Source organism: Ranitomeya variabilis, chromosome 5 (genome assembly GCF_051348905.1).
Source record: "Ranitomeya variabilis isolate aRanVar5 chromosome 5, aRanVar5.hap1, whole genome shotgun sequence".
NCBI lineage: Eukaryota > Metazoa > Chordata > Amphibia > Anura > Dendrobatidae > Ranitomeya > Ranitomeya variabilis.
Window position 1 is genome coordinate 76,113,775 of NC_135236.1, and position 16,913 is coordinate 76,130,687.

The 16,913-nt window shown below is 45.7% G+C and overlaps 1 protein-coding gene across 1 annotated transcript; it reads left to right on the forward strand.

Moving 5' to 3' along the window:
• The first annotated feature begins 2,338 nt into the window (after window positions 1–2,338).
• On the forward strand, window positions 2,339–16,093 carry XAB2 (XPA binding protein 2). Its single transcript, XM_077262300.1, has 19 exons — window positions 2,339–2,471; window positions 3,118–3,266; window positions 4,919–5,042; window positions 5,144–5,341; window positions 6,158–6,292; window positions 7,349–7,513; window positions 7,626–7,770; window positions 8,085–8,236; window positions 8,324–8,443; window positions 9,347–9,478; window positions 10,360–10,491; window positions 11,749–11,862; window positions 11,947–12,109; window positions 12,205–12,395; window positions 13,173–13,295; window positions 13,406–13,586; window positions 14,681–14,783; window positions 14,875–14,978; window positions 15,965–16,093. Exons 1-19 carry the CDS (start codon window positions 2,448–2,450, stop codon window positions 16,024–16,026), a joined length of 2,517 nt encoding a protein of 838 aa, XP_077118415.1. The 5' UTR covers window positions 2,339–2,447; the 3' UTR covers window positions 16,027–16,093.
• Window positions 16,094–16,913: the final 820 nt, after the last annotated feature.

The following is a 16,913-nucleotide window of genomic DNA, read 5'->3' on the forward strand; positions in this document are numbered from 1 at the left end:
CAAAGCACCCCCACACCATCACACCTCCTCCTCCATGCTTCATGGTGGGAACCAGGCATGTAGAGTCAATCTGTTCACCTTTTCTGCATCACACAAAGACACGGTGGTTGGAACCAAAGATCTCAAATTTGAACTCATCAGGCCAAAGCACAGATTTCCACTGGTCTAATGTCCATTCCTTGTGTTCTTTAGCCCAAACAAGTCTCTTCTGCTTGTTGCCTGTCCTTAGCAGTGGTTTCCTAACAGCTGTTTTACCATGAAGGCCTGCTGCTCAAAGTCTCCTCTTAACAGTTGTTGTAGAGATGTGTCTGCTGCTAGAACTCTGTGTGGCATTGACCTGGTCTCTAATCTGAGCTGCTGTTAACCTGCGATTTCTGAGGCTGGTGACTCGGATAAACTTATCCTCAGAAGCAGAGGTGACTCTTGGTCTTCCTTTCCTGAGGCGGTCCTCATGTGAGCCAGTTTCTTTGTAGCGCTTGATGGTTTTTGCCACTGCACTTGGGGACACTTTCAAAGTTTTCTCAATTTTTCAGACTGACCTTCATTTCTTAAAGTAATGATGGCCACTCGTTTTTCTTTACTTAGCTGCTTTTTTCTTGCCGTAATACAAATTCTAACAGTCTATTCAGTAGGACTATCAGCTGTGTATCCACCAGACTTCTGCACAACACAACTGATGGTCCCAACCCCATTTATAAGGCAAGAAATCCCACTTATTAAACCTGACAGGGCACACCTGTGAAGTGAAAACCATTCCCGGTGACTACCTCTTGAAGCTTATCAAGAGAATGCCAAGAGTGTGCAAAGCAGTCATCAAAGCAAAAGGTGGCTACTTTGAAGAACCTAGAATATAAGACATAATTTCAGTTGTTTCACACCTTTTTGTTAAGTATATAATTCCACATGTGTTAATTCATAGTTTTGATGCCTTCAGTGTGAATGTACAACTTTCATAAGCATGAAAATACAGAAAAATCTTTAAATGAGAAGGTGTGTCCAAACTTTTGGTCTGTACTGTACTTATGGTAGGACACCTGTGGCTGATACTTATGGGGGGACACCTGTGGCTGATACTTATGGGGAGACACTTGTGGCTGATATACTTATGGGGAGACACCTGTGGCTGATATACTTATGGGGAGACACCTGTGGCTGATATACTTATGGGGAGACACCTGTGGCTGATATACTTATGGGGGGACACCTGTGGCTGATATACTTATGGGGGACACCTGTGGCTGATATACTTATGGGGGACACCCGTGGCTGATATACTTATGGGGGGACACCCGTGGCTGATATACTTATGGGGGGACACACGTGGCTGATATACTTATGGGGAGACACCCGTGGCTGATATACTTATGGGGAGACACTTGTGGCTGATATACTTATGGGGAGACACCTGTGGCTGATATACTTATGGGGAGACACCTGTGGCTGATATACTTATGGGGAGACACCTGTGGCTGATATACTTATGGGGGGACACCTGTGGCTGATATACTTATGGGGGACACCTGTGGCTGATATACTTATGGGGGGACACCTGTGGCTGATATACTTATGGGGGGACACCTGTGGCTGATATACTTATGGGGGACACCCGTGGCTGATATACTTATGGGGGACACCCGTGGCTGATATACTTATGGGGGGACACACGTGGCTGATATACTTATGGGGAGACACCCGTGGCTGATATACTTATGGGGAGACACTTGTGGCTGATATACTTATGGGGAGACACCTGTGGCTGATATACTTATGGGGGGACACCTGTGGCTGATATACTTATGGGGGGACACCTGTGGCTGATATACTTATGGGGGGACACCTGTGGCTGATATACTTATGGGGGACACCTGTGGCTGATATACTTATGGGGGACACCTGTGGCTGATATACTTATGGGGAGACACCTGTGGCTGATATACTTATGGGGGAGGACACCTGTGGCTGATATACTTATGGGGGGACACCTGTGGCTGATATACTTATGGGGGAGGACACCTGTGGCTGATATACTTATGGGGGGACACCTGTGGCTGATATACTTATGGGGAGACACCTGTGGCTGATATACTTATGGGGAGACACCTGTGGCTGATATACTTATGGGGAGACACCTGTGTCTGATATACTTATGGGGGAGATTCCTGTGGCTGATCTAATACCCGTTACTTTTAGGACCTTCCTAGTACAATTGTAGGTATAGTGTGGCCCTAGCGGTGGGACAGTGTGGCTTGTGGATGGCGTGGACTCTGTGTGTTGTGCCCTCTCTGACTTTGCCCACAATCAAAATGGCGCTCTGTGCATTGATGGGCGTCATTATTCAAGCGCACGTACAGAACGTCCGATACGTCACACTTTTGGCGTGCTACGGGTTCCTTGCAGGGACATTTCCCGGTAGTGGCGTTGTATTAACGAGAGGCTGAGGCCACAACATGCCGGAGAAAGAAATCGCGTTTGTAAGTTCCCGGTGACTGAGAGACGTGTGTACCGTGTGTGATGTGTGCTGAGGGGTGAGCTGCGCGGCATGCTGGGTATTGTAGTCCCACTAGGCAGCCTGTACCATGTTTCAGGGACATAGAGTGGGACTGAGCTCTTCCAAACATTTTTAACCGCTTCCTGACTGGGCGTTTTTCGCTTTTGCACTTTGTCATTTCTCTTAACCTTTTGCAGTATGAGTGGCATTGTGTTTTCAGCCCATAATGTTTCTGTGTGAACTTTTCACAAGCCTTTCTTAAAGGGGTTGTCCAGTCTTGGGTACGAGTCTGCAATTACATTAGGTGACTGCATGAACCGTCACAGCGCGCACTGTCGGGATTCTCCGGGAGCGGGCGGTCATGTGACCACAAGGATGTGATTATTTTCTATACTTCCGGCCACAATCCAACTAGACTTCCGGCTTCGGTCAGTTCCCATGTGTAGAGCGAGGCCGCGCAAGTCTAGTCGGCATGTGACCGCATGTATATAAATCACACACCTTCACCCATAGAGAGCAAACAGACGTTTTTGGAGGTCTCCTGTTTGTTCCCCTGCCACCCCCATTGGTTTATGCTTCCTGGCAGGAGTATAGCTACTGATGGCAGCCGCTGACTATCGCTCTTACAGGAGGAAGATGACTTGCAGTTTGAGGAGGAGATCCTGCGCAATCCCTACTCTGTCAAGTGCTGGATGCGATACATCGAGTCCAAGCTCTCCGCCCCGGCGCACACCCTCAACCTGATCTATGAGCGGGCGCTGAAGGAGCTCCCCGGGAGGTACGTGTCCCCCGCAGCCGGCTCCAGCCATCCTCTGGATGTCAGGTTGTGTTCAAATGTGAATTATAATTTTTTTATTTTTGTAGAAAACCCATTTACACTAAAAATAAAGTGCACATTTAGGGTCTCTCTATACACATGTAATATCAGAGCACAGTCTGTGGCTCGCCTGTCTTATCTGGATCAGTTGATTTTTATCCAACATGGGATTTGGATATATTTTTTGGTATTACGATCTGGGCACTTTCTTTTTGGCTGATGCCACATTTTATTTATTTATTTTATTCACTTATATAGCACCATCATATTCTGCAGCGCTTTACAGACATCATCATCACTGTCCCCATTGGGGCTCAATCTAGGTTCCCTATCAGTATGTCTTTGGAATGTGGGAGGAAACCAGAGTACCCGGAGAAGAACATACACACTCCTTGCGGATGTTGTCCTTGGTGGGATTTGAACCCAGGACTCCAGCGCTGCAAGGTTGCTGTGCTAACCACTGAGCCACCGTGCTGCCTCTACATACATCACATGTGCATTGGTCAAAATTACATTGTACATGAAACCTGTGTAAGGCTACGTTCACATTTGCGGTCAGCGCCGCAGCGTCGGGCGCCGCAGCGGCGCCGCATGCGTCATGCGCCCCTATATTTAACATGGGGGCGCATGGACATGCGTTGTGCTGCGTTTTGCGCCGCATGGCCGCAAGCGTTGGACGCAAGAAACGCATCAAGTTGCATTTTTTTTGCGTCCAACTTTCGGCCAAAAAGGACGCATGCGGCGCAAAACGCAGCGTTTTAGCGTGCGTTTTGCCGCGTTTTTGTTTGCGTTGTGCGCTGCGGCGCCGACGCTGCGGCGCACAACGCAAATGTGAACGTAGCCTAAGTCGTCACATGAGGTCCCTGCTTTCTTTTAGATCTGGGATCTTCGTGATTTCAAGAGATATTCTACAAGATATGCCATAAATGTACAGCACCATGGAATCAATGGTGCTATATAAATAATAATAATAAATGTATGGTAGATGTACGGTAAGTCACACCAAAAGGGCCCAGGCGGTGGAGAGGTGGTTGCAATTCCCTTGCACCTTCCTGTGTACATGCGATTGAGCTCCCACCATCCACCCAGGACCCGTCTACCTTACCTTTTATGGCTTACCCGGTGGGAAATGCCCTTTTAGCACCATACGGCTATCTGTAGTCGCCACACTGATGTAACTCTATATGGGACCCTTGGATAATATTGCAGTTACTAATACTACCCAGCTTCTCTGCAATACTCCAGGTTCACACAACCATGTTTTCCTTCAGTCCGCTGTCCTTGGATCGCACATTGACGTTCTTGGTTTCTTTTCTTTATACAGTTTTTGAGGCCAAAGCCAGGAACTTATAAAAAATAGAAGTCACATGTGAAGGAAATCCTGGGATGTCTCCTATTTTTGAATCTTGGCTTTAGATTCTAAAAACCTAAACATGTGAACATGCCTTTAGGGCCCAGACTAGAACTTGGCCAGTGAATCTGAGACTATGTCCCGTCTCACGCCAGGTCCAGGCTGCAGATCTGATGGCACCAGGAAGACTTTCTAATTAATGGACTGTTCTGCTGTACATTCTGGTTTTACTATTAATCCTTTATACCATTGTATCCTCCAGCTACAAGTTATGGTATGCCTACCTGAAGCAGCGCAGGAAGCAGGTGAAGAGGAGGTGCATCACCGATCCGGCCTTCGAGGAGGTGAATAATTGCCACGAGAGAGCCCTGGTCTTCATGCACAAGGTAAAGACATTACATTGCCTCGGCAGTGGTCGCCTTCATGTTCATCCTTCCTCTGTTTGAGACTGATCTTCTTTATAATGTGATCTCTCTGCTCCGATCAGATGCCCCGCATATGGCTGGATTACTGCCAGTCCCTGATGGACCAGTGTAAAGTTACCCGCACGAGGAGGACATTGGACCGGGCTCTACGTGCTCTTCCCATCACCCAGCACCATCGTATCTGGCCCCTTTACTTACGCTTTGTCCGTGCACACCCCCTACCAGAGACTGCGGTCAGGGTCTACAGGAGGTACTTGAAGGTCGGTGTCTGACAACTTACGTTCCATATACTCTAGATATCGTTGGTGTGACAGCCCCCCACTCTCCAGCTGAGCGTGATTGTGTTCCGAATGACTGCCGCTGTAAGTCCATTGTGGCGGCTCATCTCCCCTGAGGAAATGAGGATTGGGCATGAAATTCTAGTGCCTGATGTTTTTATCTCCAGGTAGGAGGCCACCATTTACCGAAGGCTGGTCCTTCCAAAATTAGTGAGCTCTCTCTACTTGGGACAACCCAATCACTATGTTCCCCCCCCAGTAAAATAATAACACTTTTACTTACCTTTGGTGCAGCCGCCATTCCAATAGTGTTGGCACCATCTCTCCCAGGGCTTGCATGACATTGTCACGTGAGCCCTGCAGCGGGATCTGTACTGGTTTCACTCTCCCCTCCTTCAGACAAATCCAGAGGAAGTCAGAGCTGCTCTCTCACTTCTTCAGATCTCAATTGGAGAAGAGAATGAAGATCTCTTCATGTTGATTGGTCACTAGGATTGCGTGACATAAAAAAAAATGTCTCGCGAATGGCTCCCGGGAGAGCCAGTGTCGACACTGCTGGAACTGCACCAGAGGTGAGTGTAGGTGATATTATTTTACTGGGGGGAAACACAGGGTTTCACATCGGGATGTGTTAATCCATAGTGTATGCCAACTTTACAAACTACAGGCACATGGCAAAGGTTGTTTTCCAGCATCAAACTACTCACTGCATCATATCTGTTGAGAGAGGTGAGAATCACAAGACCCTCGGACATGTCTCCAGTATAACAGCAACCCTTTTTCTCTTGTTGGTGACAGCTGTCTCCTGAGAATGCAGAGGAATACATTGAATACCTGCGCTCTGTTGACAGATTGGATGAAGCAGCGTCCAGATTGGCAACCATTGTAAACCAAGATGACTTTGTGTCAAAGGAAGGAAAGTCAAATTATCAGGTGAGTGTGAGAAGAAGGGTAGAGGCTTCCATCTAAAAAGGTGAAGCCATCTGATTGCCACTGGTCCAGCCTCTCGCTTTGGTGCACTGCTGTCAGCTGTTCTTCATTCTCACTTATACAGGGGTGATCCAGTGTTTACAATGCCCAAGGTACTTTCTAAGGGTTATCTGAGAAATGCGAGGCTCCAGCTGGTTGCTGTCTTTCTCCCATTCTCAGAGTGAAGTAACCACACATGTATGGCCGCCATGTCCCCAATGACAGTAGAGGATTGGTCCTTGTTAGTGATAATCCGACTCATGTTCTCGTGCTCAGATAACACATTATTTAACCCCCTCTTGAGAACTGGGCCGCTTTTTATTGATTTATTTTTTCCTGCTAAGTTGTAGTTTTTCAATGGCATCATTTATTTTACCATAAAACGTATTTAAAAAAGTTCTGAAGTAAAGGTTAAATGCTGAGAAAAAAACACAATTCAGTCCTTATTTATAAGGATTTTTTCTTCTGCGTGGCAAGGTGTACTTTTTTCGGTAGTTATATATTTTTTTCCTTCTTTGTGGGTAAGTAAAGTGAGGTGATCATGTTGCAGGAGAGGGCCGATGGGCGCCTGGCAGTGAGTGGGAACCATTTAAATGCCACTGTCAGTTTTTGATAATGGTATCCAAGTGGTTTAGGGAGTTGTTCCCTTTCAATTAAGTTTCTGCCCCATTGTTATTAAACAACGAACCTGTTATACTCGCCGTCACCAGGTCCATCAGCGAGTCTCCTCTGCTGTTCCCGGGGTCTGGCATTAGCTGCGATGCTGACATCACGTCGACAGCATGGCAGGCAATTGGTGCATTCAGTCGCTCTGCCAGTGTAGACGGGTCGCCACCATCAGTGCAGCCGATCTCATTCATTGACTGCTATCCTGTCGACGTGACGTTAACGTCACAGCCAATAGCAGGCAACTGGAGCAGTGGCGGAGACTTGTTTGTGGACCTGAGGAAGGTGAAGCTCTGATCACTGCTGTTACAGGTGAATATATATATATATAACCACTAATTCTTTCCATTTCAGCTATGGCAGGAGCTTTGCACCCTCCTGTCCCAGCACCCAGGTTCTGTCCGCTCTCTCGACTCCGCAGCCATCATTCGAGGCGGCTTGACTCGCTTTACAGACCAGAGGGGCAAGTTGTGGTGCGCCCTTGCCGAATATCATACCCGCAGTGGCCATTTTGAAAAGGTAAAATCTGATATTGGCCATATTATCCCTGACATGTGATTTCAGCCCTTTTTCTTCTTTTTTTCATTTTATGTTCTTGCTAGACTTCTCATTACATTGTTCTCTATCCCAGGCTCGAGATGTCTACGAGGAGGCCATTCAGACCGTGACTACTGTGCGAGACTTCACTCAGGTGTTCGACAGTTACGCTCAGTTTGAAGAAAGCATCATTGCTGCCAAAATGGAGACAGTCAGTGAGATGGGGAAGGAAGAGGAGGGTAAGAAGCCACTTAAATGGGTTATACCTTGTCAATGTGCTGGGGAAATACCTTACTGATTCCTGGGGGGGTCTGACTACCGGGCCCCTCTATGATCCTGAGAATGGAAATTGCTAAGAGAATGGATGGAGATATGGTACTCTTGCTCGACCTCCGCTCCATTCATTTTGCAGACCCCCTTGTGTCAGAATTGCTGGGATTCTCTATGACCAGTACGTTGCCCCGTATCGATAAAGGGGGAAAACTTGGTAAAAATTCTGCAGTTATCCTCCTTGTGCTTCAGTGTCCTCATACTGCCCCCTATGTGTCGTTAGATGACCTGGATCTGGAGCTGAGGTTGGCTCGATTCGAGCAGTTGATGGAGCGGAGACCCCTTTTACTTAACGGGGTGTTACTACGACAGAACCCACACAATGTTCATGAGTGGCACAAGAGGGTGCAGCTCTACCAAGGCAAGCCACGAGAGGTGAGTTGCGCGTTAATTCTGCCTTTATATTTTTGCTCCTCTTGTTGTTTTTAGTTTTCTCTTATTAAATGCATTTTTATCTTCTAGATTATTAACACCTACACAGAAGCTGTCCAGACAGTGAACCCAGTGAGGGCAACTGGGAAACCGCACTCTTTATGGGTGGCATTCGCCAAGTTCTACGAGGACAATGGACAAATAGATGACGTGAGTGTTGATTTATACCGGGACTAGACCCTTGCAGTTGCTTGCTATCTATTTGCCTAACAAATAGGCAATCTCTGCATGTGTTCCGTCTGTCGAACATATTATTCGAGCACGCCGGAGATACTGTTAGCACCTGAGCATGCTGAGATAATACCTTATCCCAGCACATTCACTCATCACTACTAAATAAGCTTCTCTCCGGTAACCTCACTGTCTCACAGAGGGGGCAGGGGCAGAGACTTAGGCTATGTGCACACGTTGCGGATTCATGTGCGGATTTGTGTACGAGAATCATAAAAAAACTGCGGTAAATCCGCAGGTAAAATGCAGGGCGTTTTACCTGCAGATTTACCCCAGTTTTTTGTGCGGATTTCGCCTGCATTTTTAAACCTGCGGATTCCAATTATGGAACAGGTGTAAAACGCTGCAGAATCCGCACAAAGAACTGACATGCTGCGCAAAATAAACCGCGGTATTTTCCGCACCATTGGCACAGCGGATTTGGTTTTCCATAGGTTTACATGGTGCTGTACAACGCATGGAAAACTGCTGCGGATCCACAGCCAAATCCGCAACGTATGCACATACCCATATAGTTGATACTGAATCTACTTGTGACTTCACAGATTTATAGGATAAAAAAAAAGCATTTCTGCCAAAAAACAGCACCACACCTGTCCACAGGTCGTGTGTGGTATTGCAACTCTAATTTACTTCAATGGAACAGTGCTGAAATACCAGACACGACCGATGGGCTGAATTGCCACTGTTGTTGTTTGTTTGTTTTTTTTGTTTGTTTTTAAAGGAAAGCTTCCAACTTGGAGATGACAATATTACCATGTGGTTAGAAACTGGTGTGCAGAACAGACTGACTCGTGCATCTTTCCGTTTCTTCCCCTACAGGCTCGGGCCATACTGCAGAGAGCGACGCAGGTGCAGTACACGCATGTGGATGACTTGGCCTCGGTTTGGTGCCAGTTTGGTGAGATGGAGCTGAGACATGAGAATTACGATGAAGCGCTGACGATATTAAGGGTACGGAATGTAGAGTTTGCCTCTGAATTACACATGGTGTCGGATTGGAAGTCAAAATCTGTTAATCCTGTAGAAGTCCATATTTAACCCCTTCCCGACAATGTTGGGTCCCTGTAAATGGAGCGGGTTCAGCTGCCCAATGCGCAGCAGATGCGGACAGTGTAATACAGCCCACATCATCCTCTAACCGCGGCGATCGGAGCCAAGACCCAAACCTGCCGCTAACCCCATAAATGCCTCTGTTTATCAAAAGGGGAATGTAATTACAATTTGTATCCAAAACTAAGGACCCGATTCATCATTGCCTTTGTACCTGTTTTTTTTTTTTTTTTGGTTTGTTTTTGGGTTTTTTTGGCTCCCAATTCATTATTCTATTTGCGCCTTCTATTGAAGTCTATTTATATATTTGTTCACTTTTTTTAATTGCTTTTCCAACTGATTAATCAATTGCGACTTCTTAAAAAAGTTTTCAAATTTGCATCAACTCCAATCCAGTCTCCCCTTAGTGTATTTTTGAGGACGAGCTGGTGCCAAGTCACAAGACCATGGAAAAAAAAAAAAGGCCTTTTGCGCCAAACTCATGAATCACGTACACCATTTCTATGAATTTGGCCCCAAAACCTGCAGCAAATGTCATAAGACAAAAAAAGGAAAGTGACATAAAAAAGCAAACATAAATGATGGATCGGGGCATAAATGTGTTTCCGTTGTTGCGTCCATTTTTGCTGTAGTGACAGCAGCCAATTGTGATTCTGGTGGTCACATTTGCGTTCGCTTCTACCTAATTTAGAACTTTTTAGCTTTTTATTATGCAGCCAACAGTTATGTGTACGCCTCTTGTACTTTGAGTATAGGTAACGGTGTTATGTCTTTGCTTGCAGAAAGCCACGGCGATGCCTGCCCGCAAGGCTGAATATTTTGATGCCTCGGAGCCGGTGCAGAACAGACTGTACAAGTCCCTGAAGGTCTGGTCCATGCTGGCGGACCTGGAGGAAAGTCTGGGCACCTTCAAGGTACTAATATAACTCGTCTTCCTTAGGTAATACACTAACAGTAAGTATATCAGGAAATGCCCCGTTTCTGGTCAGTAGAGGGGGAGTTTAATTGGAAAGCCCAAGAAAAATCTTTACATTGACGGAAGGATTTCAAAGGTACATTCTCCCCTACTAAGTGATTTAAAAGGAATCCGTCGGTGGGTTTTTGCTATTTAGGCCATGTTCACACGGTCAGTATTTTACATCAATATCTGTAAGCCAAAACCAGGAGAGGAACAATCGGAGGATCCTGCAGTGTGAGGACATTATAATTAATCATATTTTACATTTTCTAAAGATAAACTAGGTTAGATTTGATCAGTTAACTCTTGGAACCTCTATAATTTGCATGCTCATTTCCTTATACTGATAGTGGTCCCTTAATGTAGGGGGTTACCACTGGCCATTCACTAATATGTTTCTTAACACGTAAGAGCAAAAATATGGTAACCATTCCCCTTCCTCTATGGAGATGCCCGTGTCAGTTGTTGGTCCCATGTCTATGTAGACTAATTGACCTTGGTATTTAGAAGTTCAGCAAATTGGGGCTGTAACATCCCTGATGAAAGAAGTCACAAGTTTCCGAAACGCGTTGGATTAGGAGCACAGACTACAATTCTACGCGACTATTCACACGGGAGTGATGTCACTATACCCCATTTTACTAAGTGGTGATTCACCACTTGGGTCGACCGGCAGTGATTCCCCTTGCGTCTGCCACCAACCAGGTCAGCGCTTAATCAATTAGAATCATTGCTTATAAGCCGCTTTGAACTTCTACCGATTTGCAGTAACCACTTGAAAAACTGCATTCTCAATTCATTGGTTCTAAGCGCCGTTTGGTTCCAATATTTTCTCCCTGTATAATAGAAACACGTCACCACTTCTGTATTTATCACCCACTCCTGGTTTTGGCTTACAAATACTGTTGTAAAATACTGAACATGTGACTGTGACCTGAATCTGAGAGTAGCATGATGTAGGAACAGAGAGCCTGATTCCAGAAATGTCACTTGCTCATCAGCTTTCTGTAGTTTCAGTACAACTGGTGTTTTATCAGCAGGAGATTATCACTGCAGGACTAGGTGTAGCGTGCCAGGCAGTCCAGCTCATCTGTGTAACCCCTGCCTCCACTGCTATTTGGCATCTAGACCTGGCACTGCCAGGGGTAATGGCTCTTATTTCAGGTCCTCACTTTCTACAATAAGATGTTACCTGATTTTCTCTCCCCCACAGTCCACTAAGGCGGTATACGATCGCATTATTGACCTCCGCATAGCCACCCCGCAGATCATCATCAATTACGCCCTCTTTTTGGAGGAACACAACTACTTTGAAGAAAGTTTTAAGGTAGGTGTCTGTCTTACCCCAATAGGGGTGCACACGTTCACCTCTGCCGATTATTCTGTTAATCATGATGCCCCTCTCCCCCAGGCTTATGAGCGTGGCATCGCCCTCTTCCGGTGGCCCAATGTTTACGACATCTGGAGCACTTACCTGTCTAAGTTCATAGCTCGCTATGGAGGCAAGAAGCTGGAAAGAGCTCGGGACCTGTTTGAACAAGCCTTGGATGGTTGTCCACGAAAGTTTGCAAAAAGTTTGTATCTAGCAAAATCTAACTCCCGAGATGTTGGACGGTGAACCGTCTTTACTTATTGTCGTTCACCGTCGCCTCTTTCTTATATCTGATAGATATATTTCTACTGTATGCAAAGCTGGAGGAAGAGCATGGTCTGGCCCGGCACGCCATGGCTTTGTACGAGCGAGCAACTCAGGCGGTTGAACGAGAAGAGCAGTATGAGATGTTTAACATTTACATTAAGAGAGCGGCTGAAATATATGGCGTCACACACACCCGCAGTATTTATGAGCGAGCCATTGAGGTACGGGCTTTCCTGCGAAATTTCACAGAAATGAACAATTTCCACTAGCTATCCCGCTTCTTCTGAAGCCTTCGTTATAAGGGTAGAAGACAATATCTACCTTTCGAATCCTGTTGTGCTGATAACGTTTCCACTCTCATGCTCTTAATCAGGACCGAAAGTGATGATGTCCCAACCATCAGTCATCTGACTACAGGGTTAGGTGGCTGGTGGTCAGGATATCCCCTCCAGTCCTGTCAGAGCATCAGAGGAGGCTGGGGGGGATTCTAGTGGTATTGCGTTTTTTTTTTTTTTTTCTTAATATGCTATCACCTCTGTCTGAAGAAAGTTCTCACCATTGGGAATCATGAGGTTAGCCCCACATGCACGTCTCTCTCCATTCGCTTCTATAGGAGTTCCGCAAATTACCTGGCAAGCAAGTTTAGCAATTTTTTAGAACTCCCACATAAGTGAATGGAGAGAGCATCGCATGTGCGGCCACGTCTTGATTCCTGACTACGCGAGACAAACACTTCTCTTGAGATCAATCTGGGTCTCACCTCTGGCTCCGATACCCATCTCAAGAATGGGTCCTTATTAATGACGAGCGAATGTGCTCGGATAAGGTGTTATCTGAGCATGCTCGTGTGCTAGCCGAGTGTCTTCGGTGTGCTCGATAAATATGTTCAAGTCCCCGTGGCTGTTCGACAGCTGCAACACGCCTGTCTGTTATGGAATCCCTGCATATGTTGCAGCTGTCGAACAGTCGTTTATGGTGCTTTGTGATTCTTTTCTCAGATTTTGCCGGATGACCAGGCCCGGGAGATGTGTCTACGGTTTGCTGACATGGAGTGTAAATTAGGAGAGATTGACCGCAGCCGAGCCGTTTATTCCTACTGCTCTCAGATGTGTGATCCCCGGGTGAGTCCTTGAAGCCTTTGTTATTCCCGGCCAGTACAGAGAGTTATTATTCATTTTACTTTTATAGAGGCCACCATGACCTAGTGTTAACATAAATTTTCCTGTTGCAGTTGACCGCAGTGTTTTGGCAGACCTGGAGAGATTTTGAGGTCCGGCACGGTAACGAAGATACCCTGCGTGAGATGCTGCGGGTGAAGCGTAGCGTACAAGCCAAGTACAACACCCAGGGGACCTTCCTTGTGTCTCAGAGGTTGAGAGCAGAAGGAGGAGGCACGAATGAGGACGGCAAAGGTAACCCTATTGTGTAGTAACCAGTCTACAGTGAGGGGGCAGGTAGTACGATTCACATACGGGGAGTGTAGGGTGCAAGCGGGCAGCCGCAAGAAAGAGGTAATGGATAGCCGGAAAATTCAAGAAATGCTCCAGGCAAAATCTAGTGCAAGGTCTGTGAGTGTTGTACATGAAGCAGGGGCTCGGATAACACCAGAGAGAGGGTCACGTCTGGGCCCGAGACCCTGTGTTCATTGGCTTCCCCCATGTTCACTCTATACATAGCCTTCCCTAAAAAAAAACCTTTATTTATCATCCAGAATACTACTACTTCTTAAACCACAAAATGCCACAGGAATGTCCATAGAAAGGTAAGAAAAACCTACAGCAAGACTAAAACTTGCAGGCATTATCCGGATGGTGCGGTTTTCTTGCACCATGGTATGAATGTGACCCACTTGGCAAATAAAATTTGTGCTGCAGAACTTGCCCACTCTTGTGGGATGCACCATTTTCCTTGCCTATGGCAAAACCTATAAACTTTGAAATGTCTGAACCCCTCAACTTTGCCAAGATCAAATGACACTCATCCTGTTTAGAGCGGCTCCATGTTTCTTATGGAAGTCGGGCATGTTGATGATGTCTTTGTTCTTGCGGCCTCTTCCTATATTCCTCTTTAAATATATCTTTCTACTGTAGACATATCGATAACGATCTGATTGCTCAGGGTTGCACAGACAACTAGAACAAGTGTCCTGAGCCCACCATATAGTATAGAGGTCAAGCATGGGCTTTCTTGATTAATTGTCTATGGACCATTTGGGCAGTGCCGCATGACAATGGGGCATTTCAGTTTCTGGGGGTCGGCCAGATGCCACCAGGTGATAACTTGCAGCATTAGAAATAACCCTTTAAGGGAACGTTTGCAATTCCTTTATCCCTGCAAGTGTTCACAAACCACCTCATTTCCCGAACAGATCCATAGTTTCACAATCTGAGAGGAGGGCAGTTTCTCTTGTCCTCAGCCTGTCTATCAGACCCTAGGGGTGATACCGTATATTGGTCTGATCCCACAATGAATGAGTTGTCACCAGGAATATCTCGTATCTTTTCAGAACCGGCGGATGAGATGCAGGCTCTGGAGCAGAGAGCGGCTGTGGTGGCAGCAGAGGCCGAGAAGGATAAACCTCAGATGAAGGAGAAGATCCTCTTTGTCAGGTCGGGAAAGTCAGGGTGCTGTATCCACCACTTTAGGGGCCACTGATTTACCTTGCCGTTACTTAATGGACCTCTTTACCTTTTGGTGCAGATCTGATGCCTCCCGCACAGAATTAGCAGAGCTGACGCTTCAAAACAATCCAGATGAGATAAATATTGGAGATGACGATTCTGAAGAGGAGCTGGAGCCGGACGGTGAGTGAAATGTTTGCACTTTACAAAGCCTCCAATGCGACTGGGCGTCCATGTGTGGTATTGGACAAGCTTCAGGGCTACACCTGTGGGGCTTTAATTCCGGATAGATCATTACATGGGGAAAATGGCCAACCTCTGCCTGTAAGTATTGTATTAGATGGTTCATGGTTGCGGGTTCAATCTTTTTGACAGTAAGAGAGCCATGGTCTGCTGCACCATTCTTGCTGACTAAATTACTGGAAGTTTGGTCTTGTCAACACTTAGAAATCATAAGACAGGTTATGACAGGACTGTCCTGGAGATTATACCTGCATGCTATAGTGGATATGTGTTCTATTCGTGAAAAGCATCTTATAAGTTGGAGGAGGATCGGGACGCACGGACTGGAGGTTGGCTATCCTGACCTGAGCATGACAGCTCCATAGAAATACTTGCTGCCAGGCTCAGTTGGGGAAAGCCGATGGCCAGTCCGAACACTGCGATCCTTGTCAGGCCATCTTAACACACGTAAAAAAAAAAAAAAAAAGACTGAATGATGCCCAAGCGGCTGTTCACATCTTTGTGCTTTTTTGAGGATAGACTGTCCAGAAAGAAGAAAAAAGTCTAATCTTTCATTCAAAACAATCAGATCAATGGGTTTGTGAAGAGCAGACAGAATCCAAATGGCGGTTTGTTTTCTGCATACGAGAAAAGTGAATGTCGGATGCCACACTAATGGTAGAAATGGAGACATTGACCAAAAAGGACAAAAATCCAGCACATAATGTTAGGCCCTGAACACACCTGTGTTGTAGTTTCCATTGAAGTCCCACCAATGACGGGTAGAACTAGTTTTGGGCGTTGTTTTGATTGTTGAAACTGCAGCATTCAATGAATCTTTCCCATATAAATATATAATTTGTAGTTTTGTTTTTAAGGCACTTTAACCTATACTCCAGCTTTTGACACTGAAATAATCCATTTTTGTTCTATTTGTTTCCCCCCAGAGGTGCAGCTGGAGCAGAAGTCAGTCCCTTCTTCCGTCTTCTCTGGTCTTGTTGATGACTGAACCCCCTTCTCCTGCAACTTTTTCCCCACCAATTCCAGACCACAAAAATAAAAGACAAACCACAACATTTTCATTCTCCTTGATTGATTTTTTTTTTTTATATACAAATAATTGCAAAATCATTTAATATAGATATTTATAATAAATCTGTATGTATATTATAAATACATGTGGCGGGATAGCTAGTCATCAGCTATGGAGTCCAGACTCGCTGAGACTGTTCCGCCTACGATTCATCCATGTTATCAGTAATAGGTTTATAAATAGTGTATGATGCATTGCTTGAGTTCTGTGGGGGGTGTTGCCTTTTATCCTCAGGGGTGGGGCTAACAATCAGAAGGTGGAGCTAAACAGTTTAACTTGCCTCTAAGGAGCCAAAATATCAAAATTTCTCTAGTCTCCACCCTATCGCTACTGTATATGGCTAAGCACTTAATAGGGAACTTCTAGGTTGAAAAATGTCTTAAGCTGCGGCATAAAAATCTGGCTCATTAAAGTTTCTGTTCCACGGCAAGGAGCCTACCCATCGTATTACAAAGTGTGCTTGTGCAGAGCATGGACACCCTCCCTGCAGTTTTATACAGTAATTGTTTGTGCTGACTATAAAGACATAAGACTGTAAAAGCTCAGACCAAATAAAAAAAAAAAAGGCAAGTTGTTTTAGGATGGTAGAAGAACCACAAATCTCAGCATTCTATAACAGTGGCAGGGTGCAACAGAACATCAGTAGCTATGGTTTATGCACACAGGCAAAAGTTAGTTTCAGGTAATATAGTTATATTACCCAATTCAGGGGAGATGGCTCAGTGTGTACATGCACCAGGCTTACAGACCTAATCCAGAAAAGAGCACCGCTTGAAAGCAGTTAGGGTAGATATATGTAGAGC